This window comes from Lepidochelys kempii, chromosome 7 (assembly GCF_965140265.1).
Source record: "Lepidochelys kempii isolate rLepKem1 chromosome 7, rLepKem1.hap2, whole genome shotgun sequence".
NCBI classification, from domain to species: domain Eukaryota; kingdom Metazoa; phylum Chordata; order Testudines; family Cheloniidae; genus Lepidochelys; species Lepidochelys kempii.
The window spans coordinates 14,491,375-14,510,140 of NC_133262.1; the positions used below are offsets into that span (position 1 = coordinate 14,491,375).

The 18,766-nt window shown below is 39.2% G+C and overlaps 1 protein-coding gene across 9 annotated transcripts in view; it reads left to right on the forward strand.

Moving 5' to 3' along the window:
* Window positions 1–18,766, forward strand: part of LOC140914094 (contactin-4) — a 659,738-nt gene that overhangs the window by 512,665 nt on the left and 128,307 nt on the right. For all 9 annotated transcript variants that reach the window (XM_073351153.1, XM_073351159.1, XM_073351157.1 and 6 more), the window contains 3 exons: window positions 9,702–9,905; window positions 13,818–13,920; window positions 15,078–15,262. In XM_073351153.1, coding sequence (XP_073207254.1) covers window positions 9,702–9,905; window positions 13,818–13,920; window positions 15,078–15,262 — 492 coding nt within the window. The remainder of the gene's footprint in view (window positions 1–9,701; window positions 9,906–13,817; window positions 13,921–15,077; window positions 15,263–18,766) is intronic.

Below are 18,766 nucleotides of genomic sequence, written 5' to 3' on the forward strand. Positions count from 1 at the left end.
AGTCTAATTAAAATTGTAATTCAAAGCATAAGTTCCTATTCAGCTTTCAGTAACATTTTTGACAACTTTGTAAAAGTTATTATTTGAGAATATTTTGCAATTAACATTAACTTCCTTTAAGTGTGTATCTTTTCCTAAAGTAGAATGTATGCTGCCGTGTTGTCCTGGGGATGTACTGGGGATTACGCTCTGTTTCATATAGATTCTCATCAATTAATTAGAAATGCAATCTGCCAGGGCTTTGGGCCATGCCACATAAACAGGGAGTAATGGAAATGTGAAAGGGGAAGAATATATACAAAAATGGGGAGACACCTTTTTAACTGTTCAAGGTTTATATATTCAGTGATGTGCTCTAAGCCAAAAATTGCCAAGCACTACACGATGGGAAAGTTCAATGCAAATAATGCTCTTTGGAAATATTGTGGGCCAAATTCTGCTCTCATTTGCACCAAAGTAAATGCAGAATAGACACTGAAAACCATAGCGATAATCCATATTTAATGGTGTAAGTAGGGATTTGCTATATTTCTAGTATGACTGAAAGTAATTTTCAGTTTGGGCAGAGATTTGAGTTTCTGGAGAGCAATGTGGAGCCTGAGGTATTCCTCAGGTAGATATGCTTGATTATCTGCCTGCCTTTCAGGAGAACTGAATACTATGGAGAAGTGCATGATGATACTCATGGGAACAGTACTTGTCACAGAGTAAAGAGAATCCATGGTTGTTTACCTAGTAGCACACCCCTGAACCAAATTGAGAAAATAATTGGGTGACTCCATCCCTAAGTTCTCATGCACAATGACAGGACCCAAGTATCAGAGGGGTAGCCATGTTAATTTGTATCCACAAAAACAATGAGTAGTCCAGTGGCACCTTAAAGACTAACAGATTTATTTAAGGTGCCACCGGACTCCTCATTGTTTTAATGACAGGACCATTTGTTCACTGGCATCCCAGGCACCTTGTTGCACCTATAGATAACAAGAATATCTAATAGAAGACATATATACACATAGAGGCACTGGACTGGGACTCAGAAGACCTTGGTTCAGTTCCTGGCTCTGCCATTGCTTTGCTGGGTGACCTTGGGCAAGTCAAGTCATTGTGCCTCAGTTTCCCCATCTGTAAAACAGGATAAATAATAATGACCACCTTTGTAAAGCACCTTGAGATCTACTGATGAAGAGTGCTCTATAAGAGTGAGCCATCATTATTTATTTATTATTTGCATGTACAGAAGGTTTTTGTTGTCCAGGGTATTATGAGTGTCCTAGCAAAGTAACTAGTCTTGGCTACAATGCGTATATTTTCAGGTCATCCTGGCTCAGCTGGCTTTTGAAATCCAGAGCCATGGACTTAAGATGGTTATTTAAGTCACTCTAGCATGCAACAAGATGCAAGACATTTAAGAGAGTATGAGGAATGTTAAATTACGTATTCACAAGTCATATAGTTATAATTCAAGGATTACATTTAAAGAGGAAATTGGCCAGTCTCAGTTCTCAGACAGATATAACAAGAGTCACAGAGAACCAGGCTAGTGACCAAGAAAACCTTTGCCAGCCTGAAGAGCACTACAGTGCTTCAGCTTGCACCATGGAAAGAGCATCAGGTGTTCACAGTAACATCCAAACTGTATAAAAGAGCAAGAATGGGGTAATCCATTTTTCATCAGATTTAGCTCTGTCAGAGAATGAAGACCGAGCACACCAGCAGCAAAACTGTTCTCTCACATATACAAATGTTCCTAAAGAAACTGCACTTTCTACTTATATTATAAAACCTCTGTGAGTTGAACGAGATGATGCTAGTAGCAAACTAAGCATGCATCTGAATGTAAGGTACTCTAGAGTAGCCAGACAGGAAGTAATGACACAGATGATAAATTGAATAAAAGGCACAGACATCCCAGTATGAGAGAGCAAGTGGATGCTGCTAGCAGAAAGAATACACTGGCAGACAGATTGATGAGGCTGCTGATTTCTTCTGTCCTCCACCATTTCCCATTGCAGTGCTAAAAGATGCCATTTTGCGCTGTGTCTGTATCATGCTTTACACATCTTTCTGTAATTCTGCATCTCTACACCTCCATCTCCCGTCATTCCATGGAGATCACACTCAGGCCATGTCTAGTGATACTGTTTCTGGTGACAGGTTTCAGAGTAGCAGCCGTGTTAGTCTGTATTGGCAAAAAGAAAAGGAGTACTTGTGGCACCTTAGAGACTAACAAATTTATTTGAGCATAAGCTTTCGTGAACTACAGCTCACTTCATCGGATGCATTCAGTGGAAAATACAGTGGGGAGATTTATATACAGAGAGAACATGAAACAATGGGTGTTACCATACACACGGTAACCAGAGTGATCACTTAAGGTGAGCTATTACTCCCCACTCTCCTGCTGGTAATAGCTCACAGAGACAAACACCTACAAGATCTCTGTCAAGCTTTCTTACAACTACAATACCCACCTGCAGAAGTAAAGAAACAGATTGATAGAGCCAGAAGAGTTCCCAGAAGTTACCTACTACAGGACAGGCCTAACAAAGAAAATAACAGAACGCCACTAGCCATCACCTTCAGCCCCCAACTAAAACCCCTCCAACGCATTATTAAGGATCTACAACCTATCCTAAAGGATGACCCAGCAGTCTCACAAATCTTGGGAGACAGGCCAGTCCTTGCCTACAGACAGCCCCGCAACCTGAAGCAAATACTCACCAACAACCACATACCACACAACAGAACCACTAACCCAGGAACTTATCCTTGCAACAAAGCCCGTTGCCAACTGTGTCCACATATCTATTCAGGGGACACCATCACAGGGCCTAATAACATCAGCCACACTATCAGAGGCTCGTTCACCTGCACATCCACCAATGTGATATATGCCATCATGTGCCAGCAATGCCCCTCTGCCATGTACATTGGTCAAACTGGACAGTCTCTACGTAAAAGAATAAATGGACACAAATCAGATGTCAAGAATTATAACATTCATAAACCAGTCGGAGAACACTTCAATCTCTCTGGTCACGCAATCACAGACATGAAGGTCGCTATCTTAAAACAAAAAAACTTCAAATCCAGACTCCAGCGAGAAACTGCTGAATTGGAATTCATTTGCAAATTGGATACTATTAATTTAGGCTTAAATAGAGACTGGGAGTGGCTAAGTCATTATGCAAGGTAGCCTGTGTCCTCTTGTTTTTTCCTAACCCCCCCCCCCCCCCAGATGTTCTGGTTTAACTTGGATTTAAACTTGGAGAGTGGTCAGTTTGGATGAGCTATTACCAGCAGGAGAGTGAGTTTGTGTGTGTATGGGGGTGGGGGGGATGTGAGAAAACCTGGATTTGTGCAGGAAATAGCCCAACTTGATTGTCATGCACATTGTGTAAAGAGTTGTCACTTTGGATGGGCTATCACCAGCAGGAGAGTGAATTTGTGTGGGGGGGTGGAGGGTGAGAAAACCTGGATTTGTGCTGGAAATGGCCCACCTGATGATCACTTTAGATAAGCTATTACCAGCAGGACAGTGGGGTGGGAGGAGGTATTGGTTCATATTCTCTGTGTATATATAAAGTCTGCTGCAGTTTCCACGGTATGCATCCGATGACGTGAGCTGTAGCTCACGAAAGCTCATGCTCAAATAAATTGGTTAGTCTCTAAGGTGCCACAAGTCCTCCTTTTCTTTTTGCGAATACAGACTAACACGGCTGTTACTCTGAAAGCTCACCTTAAGTGATCACTCAGATTACAGTGTGTATGGTAACACCCATTGTTTCATGTTCTCTCTGTATATAAATCTCCCCACTGTATTTTCCACTGAATGCATCCGATGAAGTGAGCTGTAGCTCACAAAAGCTCATGCTCAGATAAATTTGTTAGTCTCTAAGGTGCCACAAGTCCTCCTTTTGTTTCTGGTGCAGAGTGATTGCCTTTGTCTGCTTGTTTCTGCAGATTCTCTAGTGGCAACTTGTGTGAGAGAGTTCTTCAGCAAAACTACAGGTATATCACAGGCCAGAAGAGACAGTATCTGGGACAAGATTTTCAAAAATGAGTGTCTTACATTGGGTTCCAAAATCTTTATTTAAGTAGCTTAAATAAGTGGTCAGTTTACAAAAGTGTTAAGTGAAGTAAATGGGAGTTATTGGATGTTCCAAACTTTGGAAAATCAGGCCATTTATTTAGCCATCTAGGAATGAATGCAAGAGCCTAAAACGTCTTGTTTTTAAATCCTGGCTGAGATTTGTTAATGGGTTATTTTTGTTTGTTTCTTATAGTGTATAATATGGATTTGTGATCAATATACTCGATTCTGAAATGCAGACATAGTCCAAGCTGATGTGGAGCGAAATTGTCACGCTCAGGCAGGTAGTGAGGGAGAATCTATGAAGGTGATGAAAGAATTGAAGTAAAGGGTTCCTATCTTTTGATATTGCGCCTGAGTAGAAGTCAAGAACATTCACAGGGCTTTGAACTGGGATAAAGGTTAATGTCCCTTAGATCAGGGGTTGTCAAACTGGGGATCGGTACCCCTCAGGGGTTCACAAGGTTATTACATAGGGAGCTGCGAGCTGTCAACCTCCACGCCAAACCCCGATTTGCCTCCAGCATTTATAATGGTGTTAAATATATAAAAAAGTGTTTTTAATTTGTAAGAGGGGGGTCACACTCAGAGGCTAGCTATGTGAAAAGGGTCACCAGTTCAAAAGTTTGAGAGCCACTGCCTTAGATGGATGTGTTTAAAATGTATATTCCACCTGTAGCATGCAGTCTATCACATTCCAGTGCCGATCACTAATCCATAACATAAAATTAAATATGTTAATACTAATAATGTTAATATGTTCTCTGTTATTGCTGTGTGCCCAAGCTTTCCCTAAAAGCTTATGGTATTTCCGGTTGTCGGTGAATTTTGATGGCTAACTAAATGAAGTAGATTCTTAGGTACTACTGTGTGGTACATTTCTCTGTGATATGTTTATGTGACTTCCATTTCTGTGACTATATGTCTCTGCACTTCTCTTCCACCATTTATTTTAGCCAGAGTGAGACCAATCTTCTCTCAACAACCTAATGTATTCCACACCTTTTACTTCACCAGTCTTTACTTGTGCTTGAATTTACCAAGGGCTCCCTTGAATTCTGAGGGATATTATAGAGTTTTAACATGCTGTTCCATATCTGTATTATCTTTGCTTCATTGTTCCAGAGCCTTAGAGCAGATCCTAGTATCTTGTGACCTTGTGCACAAAGAAGTTAATTCTTTGACAAAAGGAAATCTGCTTTCCTTCTCCTGGAATGCGATAAGCTTACTGCTATTGCACTGAGCATCCCAAGTATGTACAGAAGCACGAACAGCAGAGTAAGCTGAAGTCACCAGTTTTCCTAAATCAGCAGCATACATGTGTATATATAAGGAAAAGTTCTTAACATGAACAATATAGTGAAAAAAGTTTCTTATTTAATGTCCTGAATCCAGTGAATTTTAAAAAGTTGTGGAAGCCTATGATCATGCCTTAAAAGTTCAAAAATAGCAGTTTTCCTCTGTCCAGTCTTGAAATCCTTGCCAAAGTGTGAATTTGCCAGCAGTCTTAAATTTTTTTGACACACCTTTTTCTCTTTTGGAAATGCGTGCAGTCAAAGCACTCCCCGCATGGAAAGTGCATCTCCCTAGGAAAAGAAAGATATATAATGTATAAAGGGTCAGCTTCTCGGCTGGTATCAATTGACTAAAAACCAATCAAGCTTCATAGATTTTCACCAGTTGCAAATCTGGGTCAAAATGTATAAAAGAGTGCACCACATTTAAGAGATCTAGCTTAATGTATTTTAAAAAGGCAAATAAAACATTGTATGCAGTGTAGTAAAACATTGTCTGTTACCCAAAATTACATGAGAAGGGACCCAAGTTAGAAAACAGCACATCACATTCAGTCCTGAAAGGATACCTGGTATGGTCTGTGAGAAACCATGAACTACTCTGGATACAATCTTTACACTGTAAGGCACCTTGTTATAACCCACATAAGTTTTTCAATCACCCACCAGAATCACCAAATGCTATCTCGTACTGTATTTTAAGTGTCTGTTTACTCAGATGTTACAAATTGCCTATGGCACAAGAACTGTCTGTCACTTCCAGAGCAATTAGTATGTGAAACCTTATAAAAAGAAATCTGTCAAGTTTGAAAAGACATAAATATTGCACAGGGATCTCTAAGGAAATCAAAGTGAGTATTGTACAGTATGTACAATATATATGTTTTGCTACAGAAAGAAATGTACTTAAGGCTTCTCCAGTCTGCTTTATTTCCCATCCTTTTTATTATATCACTTGATTCAAACTCACTGTAATTCTACAATAATAAAAAGTCCCCAGTTATTTTAGAACAATAAAATTAGAACTCTTAATAGTATCACCCAGTTATTTTCAATACTACACAGCACATCTGACTTGATAATGCTGCCTCAAGCCTTATTACTACAGCAGTTATTAGTTATACAGCTGTAGTACTGTGCAGTGTAACTGTGTTAGAATCAACATAAGACAGAGATACTAAATCATTAGATCTTTAGTAAGGCTGAAATTTTCAAAGGTGGCTAGTGATTTGGGGTTCCTCTTTTTGTATTTTGAGGGTCGGGGAGGGAAACCCAACTTGAGACAACTTAAAGGAACCTGATTTTCAGAAAGTGCTGAGCATCCAGCCTCTGAAAATTTGTCCACTTTGCCTCAAGATGGGCTCCCAATAATTGAAGTACTCAAAATCACTAGTTGGTTTTTAAATCAGTCTTCCCCATTGCATACAACATCCACACAGCCTTCTTCACTCTTGTATCTGCTTGCCTAGGGTTTCTAAACTCACACTGAATTGGAGTCAAACAAATTGCTGAGTATCTTATTCATTGACTGTGCTGTAGTTACTACATAACATTTTTGTCTTAGGCTTTTCCTTATTTTGCAGGGGGGACCATGGTCTGTGGAGATTCACTCAAACCTAAAAGCTGCTGTTTGCATTCTAGAGCAGAAATGTTTGTCTATTGTTGGATGCTTCTGGGGGAAACAAGTTAATTGTTCACCATGAGTAAATTAAAAAAAAAAATCTAAATGCTTGCAGGAAATAATAAGCCTGCTGAGAAGTGCTACCTTGTTTATTCGAAGTATCCTCTTGACATCAGCATGGGGTTACTTATAATTAGATGCACATGTGTAAATACAATGATTAGATATTCCCACATAAACGTAATTATATCTTCCAAGAGGTCTAAGCAGATATTTTATAATCCTGTCATTAAATAAATAAATAACTAAAATGAAAACCACAACAAACTGCATACCCCCTCCTATGTGTGTAAACACTGGAACGTTAGGACAGAATGTATTTCCTAAAGTACATAACAGTACTTGAGGTCAATTACAATTATGGCTCATTAGAGTATTAAACTAAGAATATGCTGTTTATTATAATTAATGTTCCCTTTACAAAGCTACAGTGATCTTTCCTTACTGTAATTTCTCAAACATTTTCAATGTTTAGGTATTAGTCTGAGACAAATATAATGGGGTTATATTACATTAACCTAACTTATAAACTCTGCAATCACTTGCAGTATGTCTCTCACAGTTTTTTCTTTTGCAAATAACTTCCAAAGACATGTTATAAATTAAAGTATTATCGAATTAGTCACACTGAAGATTATAGCTACTTAATTTAGTGTATTAAAAAATTCCAAAGTATAAAACCGTACAGTTCACAAGAACAGAGTAAGGCAGATTCCACCATAATTTATCTTGAAGGGAAAGAATGAATAAAGTTAAGAGTATTCTTCATGACTCAGGAAAAATGAGATTGTCACGGGGTGGTCCCTTGTGAGTCCTTTTAGGCCTTTATCACAGATCACAACTTCTCCAGGTCTCCTTCTCCACCACCTTTATTTATCGTATTCTTCCAGCAGGCCACAGCATATAGTGTTGTTCACATATATTTACTGTTCATAGCCAGCTTCCCCACTTGCTTCTAGCAAAGGGAACCCTACTAGCAGCAGCAACAGTCAGTCCTGCCTACCTCTGCCTTCCTTCCGGCTACCAACCCTTCCCACGACCCTTCCTTCCTGTCTGCTTATGTGGGCCCAGTTGTTGGGCCTGCTTCTACCCACTTAGCCACTCAGCTGTATCCCCATTCAGTTGATTATCCTCTTTTGTCAACTGCCTGTCTTTCAATCAGAACTCCGTTAGCTAGCGTAAACAGATGGGGATTTGAGTGATGGAGTGCTGAGTTAGTGCCTGAGTCAGCACACCCTGTTACAGATATGATCTTGGTGACAAAGGCATAACAATTGTTCCACCCTTAGTTTCCATGTGATAAAACGTCCTGACCTGTCAAACCGTTAAGTCTGAATTCTCTGCGATATGGTGGATGATAAATTCAAATAAATGGAGGTGGATCCCAATGAGTTATGTGCACATACAAACATAGTCACCCACAATTTTGATGCGCCGTTTTGGAAGTGAAGATGTAGAATTTGCTTGTGAAAGCTGGTCCACAACAGTTCTTAAAGGTGAACTACAAAGTAAGTTTCCCTGCCAAAGACAATGGTTCATGATAGTTCTCTATTTCATTTGCATAATGGTGGAAGGCCTGATCCTGGTAAGTGATCAATGCAGAAAGACATTTGTGGGGCCTTGACTTGGGAATTCTACATGGGCATGAAAGTCAGCCAGCACGGTAACATTGCAAGATTGGGACCAAATGCTATGGTAGCAGCTGTATTATTCCCTGTTATGCTTTGTGTCTAAAGTTTTCAACACTTGCAAGAGAAAAATAGAAGCCTGGACGTAGGTCAGTATAGGAGGAAAATATATTCAGTTTTAACCAGTTCCTTTTTAAATGTGTTAATGTGTACATTTTTAAGACTACACACATGTTTTATTGTAGCTACAGGATATCATGGCTCTTAAATTTGTAAAAAAAATGTTCAGATTGCTTTTAATTGATGCTGTGACATACAAAGCTGATATTTTTTGATTAAATTCTTTAAAAACTGAACCTTTGGGTATAAATCAAAGAAGTCTCACAAAAATCAACATTGCAATTGATGTAAAAGTCCACTAAACAAGACCGACATTATCTATACCCAAATGTAACAGGTTTTTTTACTATTTTTTCCCCGAATTAATGACTAGTCCAGAAAAAAGAAGCGAGATACTGAGATAGCTGTATTCTATCCGGTACTGTCTATCTGCATTTCTGCTTCTTTACAGTTTATGCAAGGCTGCTCTTGAGTCATCTTTGCCATAAATAGCTCCAGTGCCTGGCTCTGCTACAGCTCATCGCTTTTCTAAGCCATGTGAAATTGGCATGATTCTTGACAGTTTCAGAATAGAATTAGAGAAATTCTCGTTAATTTCATTTTGTTCTGGTTTGGAAAAGTTGAGGGGCAACAGAGGCGTTGGAGCTTGTAGCTGTCTGGCTGAAGACTCAGAAAGACAGCACTGCACCAGTACACGTATGGAAGATTATATTCATAATTGTACAAACAAGACATTTTCATTTCATTATGAGTTACTGTCCCCTTACTGTAAGTACAAGAGACAGGGAGAAATTCATTTTCAGAGTTTCAGTTCTGCCCTGGGATGGAACCATATTTTAAAATTAAAAAAGCATTATGTTAATAATACCTTTTACTTCTAGAACTGACTTACGCATGGATCTTCAATGAATATCCATCATTTGTGCACCAGGATAATCGTCGCTTTGTTTCTCAAGAGACTGGGAATTTGTACATAGCAAAGGTGGAAACATCTGATGTGGGCAACTACACATGCGTAGTGACAAACACTGTAACAAATAATAAAGTGCTGGGCCCCCCAACTCCTTTGATACTGAGAAATGATGGTAAGATATCTGTTTTTTGTTGTTATTGTTTGTTTTTTTGAAGCAATCATTCTGCAAATATTAAGAAACGGCCTGAATTTTTATTCAGAGTAAAGATAAATAATTAGTCTCAACTTCCTAAAGTTCCACTGAGAATTTGAAGAATGCACAGACTCAGTTTGCAGTTCTATGTCATAGAAATCAGTATTTTTTAAAGCTGTTGTTGTAAAAGATACTTTGTCACTGGAAGATGCCACAATAGCAGGGGATTGTTGTAAAATAAAATACAAACTTGGAGACACTTGAGCAAGGACAGGGAAGAAAACAGATTTTAGTGGATATGCTGCAGTTTTGCTCATTTTATACAGGCCAAAAATGATCACACAAACACTTAGCTGTTTTGGAAGCTATTAGCTTAGGCAATAGTTCCCAGTAGAATGAATGCTATTTTTAGTAGTCAGAGGAGTGCTACAAGAAGGGGAAAATAAGTAAAGATTTCTAATTTTATACCACAAATAGACATGTATCACATTAAGTTTTTGAGTAGATACATAAATCATATTTTCATGATTGCTTGCAGTGTTTAAATGATCAAGTTAGCCTTAGGAAGTCAATGGAGTAATGGATAGCAGAATTTGGCCCTTAGCTCCCATATAGGTTACCACAGTGCAGGAAAGAAAAAGATGAAAGCTTAAAGCTGTCAAGTCTTCCATTAGCATCTGCTCCATATGAGGAATAAAAATAGCCTGTATGTTATTTAAGATCTTCAGTAACAATATTTTACACAGATCATACAATACTCTGCTTCCACTGACTTCAGCGGAAGTAAGTTTGGGCCCTGTATATGCTGCTGTTCTTGAAATGGAGCATAATGTTATGATGCTTACTAGTGGTACTCACTATGAAGCACATTGCCAAGGGCTTTGCCTTAGCAAATCATTCCTCTGCACACTCACACTGACATATTTACAGGGTCCAATTGCCTTCCTAAACATACTCCAACTCCTTTGAGATGTACTCTAGAGTTTATTATGGACTTGAAATTTTAATTGAACTGCTGAGGAGCCCTGGAAAACATTGCATTAAACAGTAAAGGTGCTATAATGTCCATTTAGCAAAATATGGTCAGATTTCCCCAGGCGCAAAAGTTAGTATCTTTAAGATGCGCGAAATTTTGTATTTTGAAACTAAGCTTGTCACTAACATTGTGTGCAACATCTAAAATCATTTCCAGCTTGGTTTCTAATACAACAGTTAGTGATGCAATAAAATCTGGACTTAACATGCTATGATGCATCAAAAGAAAGAACACAGCACATTTCAGAAATATAAAGAGCACAAATGAATGAAATGGAAACCACAGAATAGCCACATTGTATTTAAACTGGCAAATATGTCTTGCTTGTCTTTTGGATTTATGCCGACATGTCCAGCACATCTTAATATAGGACATATTATTCTCATTAGACTGCTGTATCATTAAATTAGCAGGCTAAGAGGCCTATTCATCAACAATTAATGTCCCAGTTACATCTAATTTCAATTAGAATTACATGGGAAAATTTCACAATGTACCTCTCCCACTTTACTTAAAATATACTAAACTGTTATTAATCTATTTACTGTACATTATATATGATTAAACATGCAACCATGTAGCAGAATTCCTGTCTATGGTGAGGTGGAATAGGAAGCCTCCCCTCCACACACACACCCGAAAAGGAAGGTTTGGGGTTTTTTCCCCAAAAAATATAGGCTAGACTAGGGATGAAATGTTCTCCACCTGTAGAAAACCTGAGGTGGAGATCCTTTCCACCACTTTGGCTCTTTTACGCTGGGTTGAAGGGCCTTAGCAGCATAAAGGGGGCCTTAAAAACCCCAGTTCTGCCTCGGGAGGATTCCCCCGGCACAGGCGTTGTGGAAGACAGGCGTAAGATTGTCTCCTGAGGCTCCCCTTGCAAACCCTGGTGTAGGGTGTGGGTCAGGAGCGGAGGTTGGGAGAGTGTGTCTGGGACAGGGCTACAGCACACTTTACAGCAGAGACTCCAGGTAGCACTGCATCCTGGGACAACAGTGCAGCCCCCTGGGGCTGTCTAATTTATGCCAAGGGTCTCACCAGCTCCTGGAGCAGCCCAGGATCTCGGGGCAAAAATGTGGCCTAAAGATACCTTAGCCCCTGCTGCCCCAGGGCTACCAGTTCTGTGCAGTGGCTCCCATTCCCCCCTACTCTGGATCTTAGTCCCAGTCACCTTGTCCAGCCATTCCCAGCCTCCCTTTTTTCCTCCAGCTCCTTGTCCAATCTCAGTGTTTTTCCTCAGGCCAACTGGCTCCCAGTCCTGCTCATTTCTATCACCGGCTCCCAATCCCGGTTTTCTTGCCCAACCAGCCTGATCCTCTCCCCCCTAGTTCCCAGGCCCAGTCTCCTTTGGCAGATATTTTCAACAAACACAATAAAATCATCCTGAGGCAGACCCCCAGAATAGAAAATTTCAGTCCAAACAGTTGAAGTTTCGCCAAGTTTTAAGCAACTGAAAACAGGGTCTTATATTGAAAACTGTCAGGCAGCCTTAAAATGGACAGCACTATCAGCTCCATCCATATTATAATCTCCAAAGGCTGAAAACTATTGAGCCTAATAATTCAAACTGAAATGCCTAGTTTAGTGACATTCACTTGTGAGTTCCCTGATACTTTTATGTGTCTTGTTTTGGTAGTAAGTGTTGTGTATTTGTATTGTTAACAAACATACTTTGTTCAGATGACTGATTTCATGTGGCAGCTGCTTTTTATATAATGTAGAGACAATGCTCATTTAAGCAAATGGATTGAAGGAAGGTGATGTAACCTGTTGTTGTATCAGAACAGATAATATATAGGTCAAGAAGTAAAAATGGATTTGATGTAAGTCTTAGCCCACACACACACTTATCTTGGGCATTTTTGATATAAAACAATCCCACTGTGAAAAAGCAAAGCAAATAGCCTCTCCAGCTTCTTCTTGCTGTCATTAAACTTGCACCATGCAGTACTTTTTATAAAGCAATGACACACATGACAATACAGCAAATAAGTAAAAAAGACCACCAGAACTACTTCAATATATTTGATTTACTCATCAGAATTAACTCTGTGGGAACCTATGCTGCCCAAATTCTGAATCAGTGTGTATTGGTAGCAGTCATTTTTCTTCATCAGTTGTGCTGTTCCCTATCTCCAAAACTGCAGGACTCCCCCCATTCTTAAACCCCAGTCCTGCACGGTGGCCTCCCAGAGAGAAACAGTTAAGATTTAAACTACGATCATCATTTCGTTTATAATCACTATCGGTGAAATTATATGTACCAGTTTTAAGACTCTGCAGTCAGTAGAAATCTGGCAATTTATCATAAATTTAATGGCTTTTTTATGTGCACAAATTTTTAAACACAATTTCATAAAAATCCTGCCATGTTACATTATTTAATAAGGCAGTTAAAGATCAAGAAATTACTAGTACAGTATACGATCTCTAAGCATCTAAATCCTTGAAGTTAATAGGAGCCCTGATTAGCCCCCAATGCTTTTAAAACTTTTTCTAGTGGCTATTTGTTCCACATTACATTATTCAAAAGATGGTGATCCTACTTTATTATCTCTTTCCGTATTTTACAAGATACCTGAAAAAGAACTAAATATTCAAAAGCAAAAAAGTAATGGAACCATGAAGAAATTTAATCTTAAACAGATGGAGGGGAGCTGTGATGCAGATTTTCCTCTAGCAGTAAATGGGAAGAGAGTCCACAGTACTAGGCTGTTAGAGACAGGCCCTGTTTTAAATGAGCAGATTAACTGGGCAAGTAATGATGTATAGAACAGCTCTGTGATAATGCAGGAACACTTGAGAATGTATCACAAAAATTCAGCCACACTTTAGCATCTATGATGTGTTCACAGGGGTGATGGGTGAATATGAGCCAAAAATAGAAGTGCAGTTCCCAGAAAATGTTCCATCTGCAAAAGGAACAACTGTGAAACTGGAATGCTTTGCCTTGGGAAAGTAAGTTTTGGTTCATTATTATTACTTTAGCTTACCCGGGTATAATAGTAGTGTATGTTAGAGTATACTTTTTTAAATCACTTGCTTTATTTGTAGTATAGATATTTGCTGATTTCCTTTACATGGAAGAGATTTGTCTTAGCTTAACCCGCCATGAAAAATGTGATTGGTAAGGAGAAGAAAAGAGACAATTTATTTTGTAAAGTTGCATCTAGGTATATTCTGTTACTAAGGTTCTTTTGGCACCTGAGAGGCTCTGAAAAGTGTCACATGTTGCAATTACCATACATTTTCAGCACATATATGGGGAAGATGGGAAAGTGGAGTTGTTGGCACTCATTCACGGGCTCCTGCTCACCAGGCCAGCGCAGACAATGTGAATGATGGGCTAGCTGGTAAACCCATTAAAAAATAAATTATGGAATCAGTGACCAAACTACTCCAGTTCTTTGGCAGAGTATTCACCTTGTGGAAAGAAAGGTCATCGTATATGAAACAGAGGGAACTGATCAGAGAAACAGTTATCTTAATCAGGCCAATGCTATACCAATATGGGGCCCAAACCTGCTCCCTCTGAATTTCAGTGGGAGTTAAGCTTAAGCCCAGGAAGACATAAAATCAAAAGAATAGCATTGTTCACTTTCCAAGAGAAGTATCAGGAATACACAATTGAGATTTTGGTGATCAAATCAAATAATTAAAATTAAGCCTGTGAAGTGCTTGTTGAAATGTTTTCTAGTGGGCAAGCAGCTCTCACTTAGCAACATGCATAATATATCAAGATGGGTGGATGTGTTTGTGTAATCACCCTCTAGTGACTGACCCACAGAGAGAATAAAGGACCTATTATTGTAACCAGCGATTGAACATGCTCTGCATCTCAAGTGAAACACACCTGTGTTTTTGGAGTTAATGGATCAAAGTTCTAGTCCTGATTCCCAAAGTCAGAAGGGAAGGTGGGGAGAGGTTTATCTAGGGATTGTGTCCGTTGCTTGCAGTTTGGAGTCACAGCACACTATACTTAGTATATGAACAAAACTATTGCTTTTAGGGAAACAGAACTTCTACTGGTTCTACTTTTCAAAATATGAATTAATAACCCAATAACGGGATGTAGCTTTTACTATGAGGCTCTTTTGCTTTATTCTTATTATCAGCCCAGTTCCTACTATTAGCTGGAGAAGAGCAGATGGTAAACAAATACCCAGGAAAGCCAGGAGACAAAAATCGAGTGGAGTTCTTGAAATCCCAAACTTTCAGCAGGAAGATGCTGGTCTGTATGAGTGTGTGGCTGAAAATGTGAGAGGAAAGAACATGGCACGAGGGCAGCTTACATTTTATGGTAAGCAGAATGACAACTTTCCTGTTTTTTTATTGCCGCACAAGCAATGTGTTGTAAACATCTTGTCAGGATGTCATTGGGTTTTTTTATGTTTTTTTGATTATTTTATTTTGCCAGCAGTAGTGCTCAACAAGTACAATTTGAAATAAAATAAAATCTTTCTGAGTAGGGCATATTGATTGTGACTAAGAAGTGAGGGAAATGAAAAAATGCATTGTGGAAAGGAGACTGGCATGGTAACACACAGAAAGCAATTGTAAAGCAATTTATTTGCCTTTGCCTACAAATAGCTGCAAACCTAACAGTCCTATGAGGCATTCTGGTGGTTATGATTTGTGATTTATTATGAGAGCTGTGTGCTGCCCTTCATTAATCATTGGTAATTGCTCTTAACTGGGCTGTTTTTAGAAGGGGTTTTGGTGGTAACACTACACAGACTGAAAACTGTTGTTGATTAACCAAGTCAGTGCTTGGCTAATCCTTCCCACTCCAAAGATTGTCTGTATCTGCTCTTGTTAGAGTCAAATCATGGGTATTGATCTGAGCACGATATAAATGTAAAATTTCAAATGCATGGGCCTAGGATGACCAGATGTCCCGATTTTATAGGGACAGTCCCGATTTTTGGGTCTTTTTCTTATATAGGCTCCTAATACCCCCCACCGCCATCCCAATTTTTCACACTTGCTGTCTGGTCACCCTACATGGGCCTCTGATTAAGCTTGTATTGGTGCCTCTAATCCTAGTAGAAGTGTCTGCAGATACATGATCATCTATTGGAAACTCAGCCCCAAACTGTGTCAGCCGTTAGGAAATGAACTGAGCTTGCAATTGCAAAGTTTGAGTTGGTCTAAGTTACATTAGATTTGCTCATTTTGGGTACAAGGGCAAATCATGTTGTGTTTTTTAAAGGTAAGAAAGCACTGGCTAAAAATGTTCATGGTTTTGGATTTCTTTTCATTTTGGTTATTTTTTTGGAACCTGCAGAATATGCAAGTGTGTGCGCGCACACACACACACAGAGTTGTCCTTGCTTTACACTCCCAACAAGCTTCAAAAATCCCTGTGTCATAGTTACCACTCTATTTCCAGACACAGCTTCTTCTGGAGCACGTTGGTGTCCTCCACTGAGGGACCAGTTGTTCAAGCGTGACCCAATATTCTCTCTCGTGCACTGGTACGGAGCACAGTTATTCTTTAGAGTGCCGAGCTCTATCAGCCTGGGAGGCTGGATTGAACTCAAGACCAAATCTATGTTCCCCACCACGACAGTACAGCATGTCTCCACTGCATTGCTGACACAACCTCTGTTAGATTATAAGCAGTAAGCATCATGAATTTGGTGACCTCAATCCAATTCCCAGTGGACAATTGTCCACATCACAAAAGCCACAACCACAATTGCTGTCACTTGTCATACTTATCAGCAGTCTTGGCAGAGAAGGTCAGGATTTTATGGGATGACGGAGACTGAGCTACCCGCTTATCCCTAAAACCCTGTTCCTCCAGGTCGGGGTTGAAGCACATTGCAGTGCAATGCTGGGAAGCTTGTTCTACTGCTGCCTGTGCGCCTACCTTTTCTCTGGGCAAATAGAGGCATTCAGTCTCCAGAACTGTTCCTCTGTGACCGGTGACCAGTGCAAATTCCACTGTTTATTTGGAAGATATTAAATTAAAATATTATCTTTTTTTTTTTTATCCCCAGTAGTGTCATTTTGAGGCTGGCATAATCTTTCCAGTTTTCAAGGACACCTTTTTTTGTTGGCACCCATTTAATGTTGAAAATGTAGACCATTTTCACAACATAGGTCCTGAAATTTGACCTTGAGTTTCATATAAAGGCTAAAATTTTCATACTGAAAGCAACTTCGTGTAAATACCTCATATGAGTGGTGCATGAATGAATGGAAGCATTTTCCTTTAATCCTTTTTCTTTTTAAAGATGGGAAATGTTATATCTTTATGGAAATATAACTAAGGTTGTTACAGCTTTTCAAGTTGGTTCTAGTGGGACAAACGTTCACAGCCTAAAAAGAGGAACACTCCAGAGTATTTGATATGGAAAATCAGACTTGTCACTTACTTGCAGCATTGCTCAGGGAAATGTTCTATCACAATGCATGCCCTCAGAGATTAAAATCTGGCTCTAACAGTGTTACTCTTTTAAACTGAGTTATCTACATCTGTGAACAGGTGGAAAAAAAGAAAATGAAATTCAAATTTGCCTGCTTGCTGTAGATAACCCAGGCATACCTCCTTTGTCAACCACTTTTGGTGCTTCAGAAAGTCGTCAGGAAAGGCTGACTTGTATTGTATTTCACTCTTGTATCAATGTTTATTCTTCTGTGTGACTTTTCCCATTGTTAGCATATCAGTGACACGAAAGTTGTTTGGCATTCTCATTGCTGCAGGAAAGAATAATTAAACATGACAGATGTATTCTTCCATAGATTTCTCTGTTTTGAGACACTAAAATATGTTGTGTTGTTGTTTTCCAAAGGCATGCATTCCTGTTATCCAGCTGTCCTACTTCATTATTAGAAAATGTACCAAATTAATATAATTATAAGTACTTGTATTTCTCAACTAAAAGTATATGGCAAATCCTGACTTAAACATTGCTTTCCTTGTTTTTTTTACCATAAGAAGCTATCATAACACACACACACAATACCTAACCAGGTGTTTTGTGTCTGAGATTAACTCCTGAATACGAGTGAATTAAGTTTGGAGACGTACCTCTCTTTTTTTTTTTTTTAGCCCTTATGTGTTGCTTATCCATACAACACCACAGTAGCAGTCACAGGTATGTTGTATGGTATACCTGGCTTTGCAATCTGCTCCCTATTGAGCTGAAAAAATGAGCTTTCATAACACGATCTAGTTTGAACCTCTGCTGCTGAAGAAGGTGTGCAAATTCCCTCTGCAATGCAGTGAGCCTTTAAACTTGAGCCTATTACCAGATCCAGGGCTCCCAGATGGTAGGAATGCATTATTGCCATATCATTTGGACTGGCTCCTGGGCTTCTAGCTTCTGCTTTCTCATTGAACTGATTGAACTTGGAAGTCAGAAGTCAGAGCAATATGTTTTGATCCAAAACATTTATGAAGTATTCACTTTAACCTGAATTCCATTTTTAATCTGACGGCTCAGAAATTTTAAACTTGATAACCTTACATGAAGCAAAGATTTATATATTATGCAGAGGTAAAAACCCAACACTTTTACGGTTTTCCAAGGAGACTCTTCTGAGCTAATTCTAAGAGAGAGCTGCTTTTCCTTTCACAAAACCGGCATCAAGATAACTTTTTTATTTATAATTATTTTTTATTATTTGCCAGGGCTCCTGGGATGCACAGTCATGAGCCAGGACTGCACTGTACAAACATGGAACAAAAAGCAGTCTCTGTCCCAAAGAGCTTATAGTCTAAATATAAAACAGGAGACAACTTTGGACACAGACTGATGGGAGAACACAAAGAAACAATGGTGCTGCCTTTTCA